Source organism: Gossypium raimondii, chromosome 13 (assembly GCF_025698545.1).
Source record: "Gossypium raimondii isolate GPD5lz chromosome 13, ASM2569854v1, whole genome shotgun sequence".
NCBI lineage: Eukaryota > Viridiplantae > Streptophyta > Magnoliopsida > Malvales > Malvaceae > Gossypium > Gossypium raimondii.
The window spans coordinates 52,083,063-52,097,419 of record NC_068577.1 but is presented as its reverse complement, the minus strand read 5'-3'; the positions used below and the strand labels follow the sequence as shown (position 1 = coordinate 52,097,419).

The 14,357-nt window shown below is 32.5% G+C and overlaps 1 protein-coding gene across 1 annotated transcript; it reads right to left on the bottom strand.

Annotated features, from left to right (window-relative positions):
* Positions 1–1,528: 1,528 nt before the first annotated feature.
* On the bottom strand, positions 1,529–3,079 carry LOC105783172 (RING-H2 finger protein ATL52). The gene has a single exon (XM_012608457.2). It carries the CDS (start codon positions 2,885–2,887, stop codon positions 1,805–1,807), a length of 1,083 nt encoding a protein of 360 aa, XP_012463911.1. The 5' UTR covers positions 2,888–3,079; the 3' UTR covers positions 1,529–1,804.
* Positions 3,080–14,357: the final 11,278 nt, after the last annotated feature.

The window sequence follows — 14,357 nt, the reverse complement described above, 5'->3', positions numbered from 1 at the left end:
TCAGCTGTCCTGTCTTTTATTTCATAAATCAAATTGGATGTTGCTAAGTTGAATGATTAATTACAATTGCAAAGTCAATTCTAATTCCCTCTACTTCCTTCCTACCTCTCATCTTCGTTAGCATTTCTTTTAAGCTAACAAACATGAACCAAATCCCATTTCCAATTTTCTTTTTTATTTCCCATTTCTGCTTTGCACAAATGTTAATTGGGGTTTCCCTATATCTTAGTTTTACAGAAATAATTTATCCAACTATATATGAGGTAGACTAGTCGTGAACATGGTCGAAATAATTTTTTTTCCTTTTAATTTATATTGTAAGTAAATCTGTTTATGAATCGGATCTTTTACTTCTCACTCAAGTTGAATTGTTTCTTATTTTTATTTTAGTTAAAAAAATTATCATTGTTGGTATTTTTCATTACAATTTATCTATCAATTATATGCAACATCGAGGATAATCTAATCAAGATACCAAGTTGATAGGTTTTGATAAAATAAAATAAAAAGACTTGATTTTTTAAGTATAAGGACTAAATCTCAAATTTTGTCAATGTAAAAAGAAGGCTAACATTTTTTATAATGCGAGGGGCGAGATTGAAAAAGTTTGGACGTAAATTCTCATTCAACCCCCAAACACTAAGTTTAAGTAATTTTAGATCCACAAAATAATAAAAAAGTAATACAACGATCCATATAGTATGTAGGAAAGGGAGCAAATATTTCTTGAAACATGGAATAAAAAGGAGTAGAATTTAGCGTGTGGGGAAGCAACATGCCAAATTCAAACCCATTTTGATTGCCCTTCATTTGCTTCTTCCAACATGAAAATCATTTAATGGGATTCCATTCCATAAATGCATATGCCCAACGTTTATTGTGATTAAGTTGCAAGGCACAGCTAGCAAACTTTCCTCCATTATTGCATTCTTCTTTCCTACCCTTAACTTACCCTAATCATCATTTTTATGTTAATTTAGTGCGTATTAAGAGATAAATTGTATTTTACCTCTTTTATTAAATAAATAAATTATTTTTTGTGCATTATATCAAAGAGCAAATCAGTCCTACTATTAAAATTTCATTCATCTTTACTGTTAAAAATTAATTCTTATACATTAGTACAAAGTACACGATTGTCTAATTATTCCGTTAGCCACACCAGTTTTTAACAATAAAATAAATAAAATTTTAATAGATATCAAATATGAATACTATATATGCTTTTTTTTCCTGTAGTAATTCATAGGAACATACTTTATATATACATGTCTTATATGTTTTAAAGATATCAAACATAAAATTTTACAATTTGTTTTCCCAAAAGGAAAAGAAAACCTCCCTGAAGTAGATGCTGAATTGTGAATAATCCTACTTATCATTATCTTCTCTGTACTTAAAGTGAAAGGTGTTCCAGACAAGCCCTACTTTTTTTTTCACTTTAAATAGCTGGCATAGATTAGGATTTCCCAACTCTGTAATGGATGAAAAGTTTAGAACATTCATGAAAGATGAAACACACAGTAAATGAAAAAAAATTACCTGGAGGTTTGATTGATGAAATCATTTTAATAAACTTACAATTACTGAATATTTCAAGATCTTCACTGTATCATACAGAATAAAGTGAAGTTTTGACATTTCAGAAGATAAAAGGAATATTGATTCAGTAAATGTAAGAATCTGAGATCTCCATTATGTTGTATCTCTGATATGTTACAGTGGGGTAAAAGGAAAACCTGGGTTTTTATACACAGAAAAATGGACTTTTTTTTTTTTTCCAATTTGGGAGCAATCTGAAAATTCAATTTCTCTCTTTTTCATATCTTGGGAACATAAATATTCCTGTAGAAATAGATCTCTTCATTGCTAAAGGACTTCTAACCAAATTGAAAACCCCATTTCTGTGATTTGACTTGCAATAATATTCTGATGCATCAAATTGTTTTGAGGATCCAATTCCCATTGATGATTGCAGTTCATCCTCATCTTCTTCACTGATGTGCAATATGTCAGCAATGGACATCGCTTGTCCTTGTGAAAACAGTGTCGAACTCATTGAAACTGATCTTCTCAGTGGTTGGATTGGATCCCCATCTTGTCTGATTTCCAACACCGCCATGTCGGAAACATCGTCATCACCTGCTGTTGTTTTCCCAAAATCTTCATTAACAACAAGGCTAACCACAGCTTCTTCTCTAACACCACTTTCCAAATCCTGGATCACTGAAATCGCTTCATTCCTTTGTTGATACACAATTGCTGATACACCAGCATTCCGGTGAACTTCCTGGACCGTGGCAGCGGCGGTGGCGGGCTGGTTGGTGGATGTAATATTGGCACGGCAAAGGGGGCAACTGGAGTGAGATTTTAACCAAGTATCAATACAAGGGACATGAAAAGCATGATTACATTTAGGCAACAATCTCAAACTCTCATCTTCCAAGAACTCACTTAAACAAACAGAACAATCAGTTCCTTCAATTAAACCCTCATTTTTCTTGAACTTACAAACCGCAATAGCCTTAATAAGGCTTTCATCTAAGCCTTGTGAACCAGGTTGCCATCCATTATGGTTGATTTCATCCCTGTTTTCATTGAAATCTAAGCTTGTATGACTTTGCCTACGCCGTCGGCAATACTTGGAGATGATGGTGTAGTAACTTACCAAGATGAATGCGCTAGCCAAGATCCCAATTAGGGCTATAATTAGAGGTGAGAAATCAGTGGAGGAATCATCATCATCGTCATCAATGGCAAAAGGAGGGGGTGGGGGGAAAATGAAATAACACCATTGAGGGCAATACATGCTACAGATACCTTGTGAACAATCTTTGTAAGTTTCATAGGGTGACCAAGTATTTGGGGTGCTTGATGATGAACTCATTTTCAAATTTAAGTTTGGGTTTGGAGGAAAAGAAAAGGAATTACAGAGAGAAAGAAAGTGGTGAAGGGGGCTTAGAGGGGAAGGGAAAGAAAGTGGAGGAGATGGGAAGTTGAGGTGTCCATCTCCTTATCTTCTGCTTTATTCTCCTTATATATTTATATATTTGATACAAACATAATCCTAATAACTACGTAAATGTTGTAAATTACTAAACTGTAAATGTACAAGAACATGAAATATTTTAAACCTGGCTATCATAAGTTTCTAGGTTATGGCATATTTGGTGAAAATTAATTATATTTATAAAAGAAAAAAGACTCTGAAATTTATACGAAAAAGAAGTTGAGCAATGAAATGGCTAAAGTACCGTCCAAGCTTTGGTATTGGTTGGTAATGTGTAGGTGAGAGGACTGGTTTGCGATTCCAAGACAAAGCAAATAGCATTCCCAACCGGCTAACCAATGGAGCTTTGCCACGTTTCCAGAAAAATAACATATTAATTAGTGAAGATGAGTACATGTGAACAATGACATTAAATATATGTCCTCTGGGTGTGCAGGAAAGATAGGCATTGTTTATTTATTGGTAGCTGAGTAGAGCTGCGGCTTCTGTTTTCAATGCTCATGCTCCAATAATTTCATAATCCAATTCAAGACACCCTCATTTTCTTATATCTATATTTATTTAATCTTTTCGTTTTTAAAAATTAAAATATTTTTATAAATATATTTTTAATATAAAATATTTTTGTTAACTTATATTGCGGTGTGATAAAATAAATTTCAATGTTGAGTTTCAATGTCTCGAACATGACATAAATCGGTTAAATGTATTTAAAATATAAATTTAAACAAAACTAAAACTATCAAGATTTGTCTGCTTAGTATTAACTCAATTAGTATTGGCATTATTGTTAATATAGGAGGACAGGAGTTCGAGCACGCTGAAGTACATTTATCCTCCTATTTAGGGTTGAGAAGAACTATGAGTAGTTCTAGGGACTAAATTGATTCTTTTTAATAGTATACGGACTAAATTAATCTCTTTAATAGTGGAGAGATTAATTTGATTAGGTCCCAATTCCCAACTACTTTAACCTCAATTATCCGAATACATATGTGTAGCTGAATACATTATCTATTTACATAAAGTAAATGTGAAGAATACAAACCAAAGAGAAACTGTTTAGAGTTTAGACCTTATCAAAGCCCTCGTTAATTTTATGATATTATTTTTTAAAAAATACTAAAGGATATTGAAAAAACGATAATATTTTTTTGACATACATATTTTTAATTATAAAACGAAATACACATTTTAATTATAAAATGTAATACATAATTTATAATTATAAAAGTGTAACAAATACTTTTAAACATTAAATAAATTTAAATAGTTAAAATCCAAATTATTTAAAAATACTGAAAATTATTTTTTCATTTTTAAAATATGCTAATGTTTCATTTCTTAATATTGAAAATAATAATTAAATTATTGACAAAATATTGAAATTTTCTAAATTTAAATTTAAATATTTAACTTTGTTATATCCTATTTTACCGTCTTTTTATTTATAATTAATGTTTAATTTTTACCTTTAAATTAGTATTAAAAGGTAAATATTTAATTAAAAATATTTTTGAATATAACTAATATGTAACTTTATATATATAATTTATGCATTCTTAACTTATAAATTTATTATTTATCTATAAAATTCTCAATATATTCAAAATTTTCACTAAATTTTAACAAATAAATATTATTAATTTGAATTACTACCTGCAATTAATGCATGGGTAAGAAAACTAGTTATTATATATTTCAATACTATTTACACAATTAAGTTAGTTTTGTTATAAAATAAAACAACATAAAGTAAAGAACAAAGAAAATAATAAAACAAAAAGAAAACGATTTTATTGATCAATCGAAATATATACAAAGCTTCTTCAAAATCTCTATTTATTGACATAAGAAATATAAATGAAGTAGAGATCTACCTTTAATGACTATAATAATTTAAAGTACCTCAAAACTTATCATGATCTTGATGGACATCTAATTAATAAGATATTCATAACACTCCCCCTTAGATGTTCATTGGTAGATAATGTGTCTTGTTAAAACCTTACTAAGATAAAAACCTTATGGGAAAAAATCCTAATGAAAGAAAAAGAGTACACATATTTATAATACGCATAATATGCTGCCTCATTAAAAATCTTACCAAGAAAACCCAATGGGACAAACCTCGATTAAGGGAAAAAGAGTACAGTGCGTATTTACTTCCCCTCATGAAAATATCACATACTTTCTCATATTCTATGTATTCAATCTTAAATATTAGTTTTTCAAATGACTATTTGAATGTATTTGCTAGACATTTATATCACCACTCTTTTGAAAGCCATGAGTGAGGAAAAATTTGGGGGAAATATATTTTGATCTCTTCAGGAGTTTTAACAATAATCATAGCAAACTTTAATCATCATTCTTCTATAAAAACACAAATAGGTATTTTGGATCATTTTATAATCCTCTTTCAACTACTATTTACCACATATGTTCAAATTATTTCAATTCATATAAATGAACAATTTCGAGAATTCCAATATTCTTCTAGCATCCTAAATCCTTCAATGATTTTAATATAAACTTTACTATATCGGTTCATAAAAGGTTGTAACAACTACCATTAAACGCAAGTTAAATCCTTTATGAATTGTCAAAATAATATATCTAAAAGTTATTGCATCCACCATAAAAGAATATTATATCTTTTTATAATCAATGCCAGGACTTAATGAAAAACTTCATATTTTTATTCTACTTTTGCAAAACTACTTCATTTGCACTCTCACTGACTTAATTTATACCTTTAGATATTTGGACTATTGGTCCAAAAACTCCACGAATTTAATTGTACTTGAGTTGTGTCTTTCTATTTTGAATAATTTATTCCATATCTATATTCTTCAATAGATTTATTTAAGATCTTCCTTTTATTTCATTATTTCAATAATAATATTGCATGCAAAATCGTTGTCGACCACTTTTATTATTCGATTCCACATTTTCTTGAATTGACATTATAGTGACCCATTTTTGCCCGGGGCCCATATGACCCAAACCCAACCAACCCAAAACAGCCTAATTAATAACCCTAAACCCAAATTAACCCAGGCCCACAACATTAACATTTTCTGCAGAAAACCTTAGGGTCCTCTAACCTTTTTTTGCGTCGCAGTCCTTACTGCCCACCTAGCCGCATGCCTCTGCTCCTGGCAGCCAACCGCCGTATGCGCGTCAGGCCTCCTCCATGCGTGTCAGACACCTACAAAACAAAAGTAGCAAAAAGCAACAGACGACTAATCCAAGATGAAAAACGACAAAAATAATAGATTTAGGAGTTTGAAATCGGCTATAAAGGCCGAAGCTTGTCATTGTTTAGTTTTTTTTTTGATTTTCTTTGTAAAAAACGCGCATCAGATAATCAAAAAGAGAATAAGAATTTTAAAGGTTGAAAAATCTAATCGTTTCTTTTCTTTTTGTTTCTTCGTTCTCTGTTTTCCTTTGTATTTTGTTTTGTTCATTTCTTTTACAAATCTTTTTAATAATAATAATGGAATAGAGAAAAGAGGAAGGAAATACCTGCGGCGCCCTCCGGCCGTGTCGTCGGAGGCCTCTCCGTCGCCGAAATCGACTTTAAAAGGCGGGGCGAAGGGTCCTTCCTCTCAGTATTCGGGCCAAGTCGGCCTCCAAACGGGGTTTGAAATGAGCCGAAAAATCACCCTTTTGCGCAACGTCGGCCACCGGCCACGACGGCGCTGCGGCGGTGGCCATGGTCGAGACCTTGGCCGGATTCAGGGAAAAAAGTGAGAGTTTAAGAGTTTTTTGTGAGTTTTTTTTAGGGTGGGGCTAAAATGATTTATTTTCTAAAAAGTTTTAACTTAAATAGGCCGATTAAACGGTGTCATTTTGAGGCAGGGTCACCAGTGGCAAAACAGCGTCGTTTTGCCCTTACCCGAAACCGACCCAAACCAGTGGCCAGGATCCGCGTGTTTTGTCTTTGAGGGGCTATTTGCACATTTAGTCCCTCCGCCTATGCGGTGTATTCAATGTGGTTTTTTTTCGTTATTTTCAATTTTGGCCACGAATTTTAGCATCTGTTTCAATTTGGTCCTTGGACCATCTGCAGTCCCTCGATTAAAACACTGCGTTTTCAGTGGGGGAATATTTCACAATCGGTCCCTTGAGTTTTGAGCGCGTTTCAGTTCAGTCCTTTGGCAACCTCTTTTATTTATTTGCGATTCGAGCCCCAGATTTTGCGTCCGTTTTCAATTCAGTCCCTAGTCGGTTTAATTGTTTTTATTTATTTATTTGTTTATTTACTCATAAAAAACATTTTATTTAATATTTCATTTAATTTTTATTTATTTACTTAATTTTGATCAAACTTACATTAGGTTTTATTTTATTTATTTATTCACTATTTTAAATATTGATTTTGTTTATTTTAATTATTGCAATTATTATTGCAATTTCATTCTATTAATTATTTATTTGTTATCTTCAAATGTTTTCAAATCTAAATCTATTAGGATTGTTTTCGTTTTGTTATTATATTAATGTTATTGTTATATTGTTTCTTACATTATTATTCATGCATTTCAACTTATTTGTATCAATGTTATGTGTATATTTTATGATGCATATTATGTTATGGATTTTAAGTGTATGTTGTATATTCATTATAGGTCGTGTATGGCATTCTTTCCGTTTTGAACAACTTTTTTCAAATATAATCAAAGTTGCACGCATTTGTTTTTTTTTAATTCCCTTAATTCGTACTCCAAATTCAAAAGGGTAAAATTTCGAAAATAAAGACAATATTCCATATTTAGAAAATTCGAGAAATCGTGCCCTAACTTACTGAGCTTCGATTTTTCTCGCGTTGATCCTAAATAACCGAATATCCTTTAAAATTAAAACAAATGAGGTTTAAATAAAAAATAAAAGGCAAGCTTACTCTCAAAAATATGAGGTGTCGTGTCCTAACTTACTGGATGTGACATCTTGTTACTTCGAGATAAGGAGGCATTTTCTATTTTGATTTATTCGAGTAATTTTAAAATAACACAATATAAAGAGGGATCGTATTTTTAAATTCTTTTCGAGTTTTTATTTTTCGACACCAAGACATTAAGTAATCAATTAGGTACCAATTTTAGGCGTATCGAGGGTGCTAATCCTTCCTCATACGTAACCGACTCCCGAACCTATTTTTTTGAATTTCGTAGACCAAAATCATTGTTTTAAATAAAATTAAATCGTTTATTAAAAACAACCACTTTTCAAGGTGATCCGATCACACCTCATCAAAAAGGATTGGTGGCGACTCTTGTTTTCGTTTTCATTTTTAAAATCCAAGTCGACCCCAATTTTATCAAAAAAAGAGTGTCAACAGACATAACTTACCGAGATCTGTTATTATTTTAATCTTAAATTTTAGGTACCTGAATCTCTTCTGGAGTTTTACTTATTAGTTTTGTCTTAGGTCTCTTTTGGAGCACCCGCCTCCACTATATGACAATCTAGAAGAATTTTCATCTTTGGAACTGTTCAATCTATTATTTATTCTAATTGGTTGTCCTACTGGGACTTTGATTCAAATTAAATTAATAGATAGTATATAAAACTTGGTTATTCTCATTAAGTTTGTAAATACATCTGACAATTAACTTGTAATGAGTTATACTTGTTGAACTTCTGGTTCAAATTATTCTCCCCCTAACTCATTACAAGTTATTATTTCTTTCCCCTAATGTTGAGAAAACTATCGAATTAAAATGGTAATCATAAATCATATAATAATTGAATCTTCAATACATTCAAAACATCTAATAATATAAAGGGACTTGTAATTAATATATATTACCAACTTTCTTTGAGGATTCACTCATCTTTGTGCGTTGTGGTAGAGCAGTTGGAACATATACACACATACAAAAATTCAAAGATGAGAAATATTTAGCTCTTGATCAAAAATCAATTGTAATGGAGAGTATTTATAGCTTATTGGCTTGATGCCTACAACACGTAAATAACATAACCTTATGTTGAAATAGGAAGTTTAGTTCTCATAAGTAATGGTTTAGACATTAATCAGAGGCGTTCAATCAATAATTTCTCTAAACTATTATGCACATAAATAACAAACTTTTACAAAAAAATTTTAGAAAATTTATGGTCGTGAGCCTACGTATGATCATTTATGAGTGTTTGGTTGTTGTTGCTTCCCGTATTTACTTCCTTCTATGTCCCACAAATTGGGTTTTCGTTCACAACCATGTACGTTTCTAGGGTATAGCTCTCAACATAAGGGTTATCATTGTCTCACGCCAGAGGTTAAGGTTGTTATTTCTCGTCATGTTGTGTTTGATGAACATCGATTTCTGTTTTGTTCATCTGCACTACCTGCTGTTTAGTTGTCTTCCCGTTCTTCCACATATGGTCCTGTTGTTCGAACTTCTTCTGTCCAGTCTACTGCAAAACCCGGCGGCAATACTGTCTCATCACTACTGTATTTTTACCTTCTGATTCAGGATCTGCTGTTCCATCACCGATTGTATCTTTGCCTTCTAGTTCAGAATCTGTTGTTCCATCACTGACTGTATCTTTGCCTTCTGGTTTAGGTTACAATTTTGATCGATCTATTCCAGTTGAATTACCAGAAATGTGTCGTTCCCGTGAGTCCGTCTCAGTTGATTCCCAGGCTGAATGTGGGAGTAATATAAGGGAGCATTGTCCTTTGAGTTCGTCTACAGAAGCTAGTCCGATTGATCAATCCAGTGTGTCTCTAATTGTCTCTTCTCTTTATGTAGGAAACACTCATGCTATGATTACTCGATCTAAGGTAGGAATTTTTAAACCTAAAGCATTGTAAGTTGACGTTCTGGATTTTGAGCCTCGATCTATTGAGGAAGCTCTGGCTCATACGGAGTGGAAATTTGTTGTTTAAGCTAAATTGGATGCTCTGATGGCCAACTCTACCTGGGAGCTGGTTTCTCTACCTCCTGGCCAGAAAGTAATTGGATGCAAATGGCTTTTCAAGATCAAAAAGAATCTGATGGGTCGATTAGTCGTCGAAAAACGCAGTTGGTTGCAAATGGGCGTTCTCAAGTTCCTGGCTGTGACTTCAAAGAAACATTTAGTCTAGTAGGAAAACTTGCTACTATTTAAATCATTTTGTTTATTGCTGTGACTAATGGTTGGAAACTTCGTCAAGTCGATGTAAACAATGCCTTTTTAAATGGAGACCTGACTGATAAAGTGTACATGCAGTAGCCTCCAAGATATGTTCAATATGGTCCAAATGGTGAGTTGTTAGTGTGTCGTCTGAAAAAGGCTTTATATGGATTACGACAAGCTCCCCGTGCCTGGTTTGAAACGTTGAAACAATTTCTTATTTCTACTGGGTTTGTCTTGTCTAAAGCTAATGCATCCTTATTTGTTAAAGTTTCCACCACGTCTACTGTTTATATCTTGGTTTATGTGGATGATATTTTTATTACTAGCAGTTCGATCGATGAAATAAACTGTTCTGTTCAGCAACTACATAACAAGTTTTCTCTAAAGGATATGGGTGAGCCTTACTATTTTTTGGGAATTGACGTCAGTCGATCCTCCACTGGTAGTCTTCATTTATGTCAGCGCAAATACATTCAGGATCTACTTGACAGGAGTTCTCTGACTAATGTAAAAAGTGTTCATACGCCAATGGTTAATTCATCGACTTTGTCTAAAGATGATGGTGATAGGCTTGTTGATCATATTGAATACAGAAGTCTGGCTAGTGCTCTTCATTATGTGGTTCTAACTCGACTAGATATTGCCTATGCTGTAAATCGTATCTGTCAATTTATGCATGCACCTACTACAGTTCATTTGGTAGCCTTAAAATGTATTCTGAGATATTTACATGGTACTATTACTCATGGACTGGTTTTTCGCCAGTCTGATAGACTATCTTTGGTTGGATATGCTGATGCCAACTGGGGTCTTGATTTTGATGATCGTCGGTCTACAACAGGGTTTTGTGTCTACTTTGGTCATACGCCTGTTTCGTGGCGTTCTAAGAAACAACAAGTTGTATCTAGATCAATGGCAAAGGTTGAGTATAGAAGTCTAGCTGCTGCTTCTAGTGATGTTGCATGGTTAGTATCTTTGTTACAAGAGTTACAAATTAGTTCTACTGATTCTCCTACGCTTTGGTGTGATAATTCAAGTGCGGTCACCGTTACAGCCATTCCAGTCTTACACTCCAAATTCAAATATGTTGAACTTGACTTGTTTTTTGTCCGTGAAAAAGTGGCTAATGAGTCTCTAGTTGTCGATGAAGTGCCCGCCTGTGATCAAATTGTCGATATTCTTACTAAACCATTATCTGTCTCTTTGTTTACTCGTTTTCGAAGTTTACTTCGAGTCTTACCCATTGAGAAGCTGAGTGAATGTTAAACAATAATATAGACACTGTTAAGGTGGTTAATTTGTTATAGAATCTGCTAAGCAGTTTGTTAGGAGCTGTTATTCCCATATGTATATAAACCTCATCAATGTGTTCATTCAAGATAATGAATAAACAAAAGAATCATACTACATTTTTGTTCATACGTTTTTCTGTAATATCTTACAAGCAATTACTTAAGAAATAGTATTTGTTTATTGAATTCAAAAGATTATTAATTATATATTTTAAATGTTTCTGTCATTGAAAACATTAACATTTCTCATGCTTAATTTAATGAAGTCCAACGCAACTGGGATTGATGACCCATATGCACTCACATGTCAGAGTCAAAAGTGCAAACCTTTTAATTTCTAATAGTCTTAAGATATGAATTACCTAAAGAATCATCATCATTATTGGATTTGGTTTCTTGGAGAATGAGTCTACGTGTTTTTACTAATATTTTAAAAGGACCAAATTTGTATTTATTGTATCTTTAAATTCCAAATAGATTATTATTTCAACTAAAAATTAATTTAGGCTAAAAGCTTATCTAATATAAATTAAGAGTTAGCCAATACAAATTAAAATTTAAAACATTAGTTGAATGCAACAAAAACATAAGAGTTCACCTAAGTGCTAAAATTAAAAAAATCAATTTTTGTTAATTTTATTTTTTACCAAAATCACATAGATTCGGTTGAGGATGATATTATTCATAATAATGTTCAATTATATATTAACATCATGCTCTTTTAAGTTTATTTACATCTCATTTAATTTAATAAAAATGACATGAGGTATTTCAATAAAATTAATATGAAATATACATATTTCTATTTAAAGGTTGTCAGTGTAACTATAAAAATTTTAAATATTGTATCAAAAATATATTTTAACAAGAAAGCTATTACAAAAAAACATACATAAAAATTATCAAATCTTGACACAAACCTTAATTTCAAATTTTAAATAACTGGAAGCTTTTTTTTCTCCATGACTGAAAAATAGATAGACAATATGTTGATCTTAAGATAGAAAACAAATTTGGATGAATTCGAAGGTACTTTCCACTGGAACATTGTCATCGTCAAAATAAGGTTATCCTAATTCTATAAACATTGTTATTAATCACAGTAAGAATAATTGCAGTAAAAAAATAAATAGATTTTATGTAAAAATTCTTATTGAGAAAAATCACAAGTAAATGAGCAGAAATTCACTAATGTTGAAAAATAATAATACAAGATATTTACGGCTGTGCGCAATTTTTAAGGGTTAAACAACCCGTCTAATAAAAGAAATATAGTATTATATAGATTCAATTTGTGCAAATCCCCAATTTTGCCTTTCTATTTTATTTCTTGAACAAGTGAGTTGTACCTCAAACTTTTTAAGTCAGATCAAACGAAATTCGAATCACACAACTCTAACAAACATGAATTGCATTGCATTAGAAAATTACATTAGATACCCAAAACTTACACTCTAATTTAATATCACAAGTAAGTATACCACATGATTCAATCAATGTAAAATAACTGATGGTACTAATTTAAAGAATACAAACATTAATGTATTACCATGCACGAAAGGGACCTGAAGACCCATTAGAACCTGTCAAAACATATTGTGTAGAGAGCCCAGTCTGCACTATCACCCAATTAAAGATGCAGTCATATCAGATGTTAATAAGGCAACCATTCTGCCACAAATTTCTTAATCTAGTTTTACGTAAAATGCAGAGCATGGACTACTTGTATTTAAAAAGCAAGCGTGTAAGACTCCCTACCCAGTTTTATCACTCACCCTAAAAAGGAACATACGGGAGTTTTCCAACTTAATTTCTTGTTAGTCCTTTCAGGGCTTTGACTCCAATAAGGTAAATTTGTAGTTTAGTTCTTCTAAAAACTGTAAAGTTATAGACTAATATTGCCTTAGCTAATCATTGGTCGAATTAGGCAAGTGGGTATTAATAATGCGTTTCTAAAAGGTGATTTGTTAGAGGAGTTGTACATGCTTCAGCAACCTGGATTTGAGAAATATGTTGTAGATGGTTATGAGTTGGTCTGCAAACTACACAAGGCGTTATATGGCTTAAAACAAGCCCCGATCAGAAGCTGGTTTACTAAGCTCAGAGAGCCTTTACAACAGCGTCAATTTAAACATTCAAAAGCTGACTCATTTTTGTTTGTTTACAAGCTCAATGATGTTACTGTGTATCTCACAGTATATGTGCATGATATTTTACTGGTAGTTCAGATAAGATGATCAGCGATGTGATTAGTCAACTTCATGCTAAATTTTCTCTCAAGGATCTTGGTGTATTTTTTGGGCACTGAAGTCAAGCAGATTGGCAGTGGTGTTGTGTTACAGCAAAAGCAGTATATTACTGAGCTACTACAGAAAGTTCATATGGAGACTGCCAATTCAGCTGCTACACCAATGGTCGTTTCTCGCAAACTGTCCAAGGATGCAGGTATCGAAGCATTGTTGGTGCGTTGTTATATGTCTGTCACACTCCACCAGATATCCCATTTAGTGTTGGCAAAGTTGCGCACTATATGCAAGGTCCTCAAGATATTGGGTTGCAGTCAAACGGATTCTACGCTATCGTAAGGGTACATTAGATTATAGTTTGGTGTTTCCCTCAGCAAGTGTGAATCTGGAGTTGGTGGCATTCTTAGATGCTGACCGGGTGAGTGACTCCGATGATAGGAGATCAGTGTCAGGCTATTACACTTATCTGAATAATAATTTGGTGTCGTGGAGCTCTAGGAAGCAACGCTCGGTCTCAAGGTCTACTGTCGAGGCTGAGTACAGAAATCTTGCTGATGCTGCCTCAGTATTGCTTTGGCTGCAATCGATTCTTACTGACATGGAAGTAGAGTTGACTAGCGTGTCAAAATTATGGTGTGATAAAACCAGTACTGTAGCTATGGCTGCAAATCATGTATT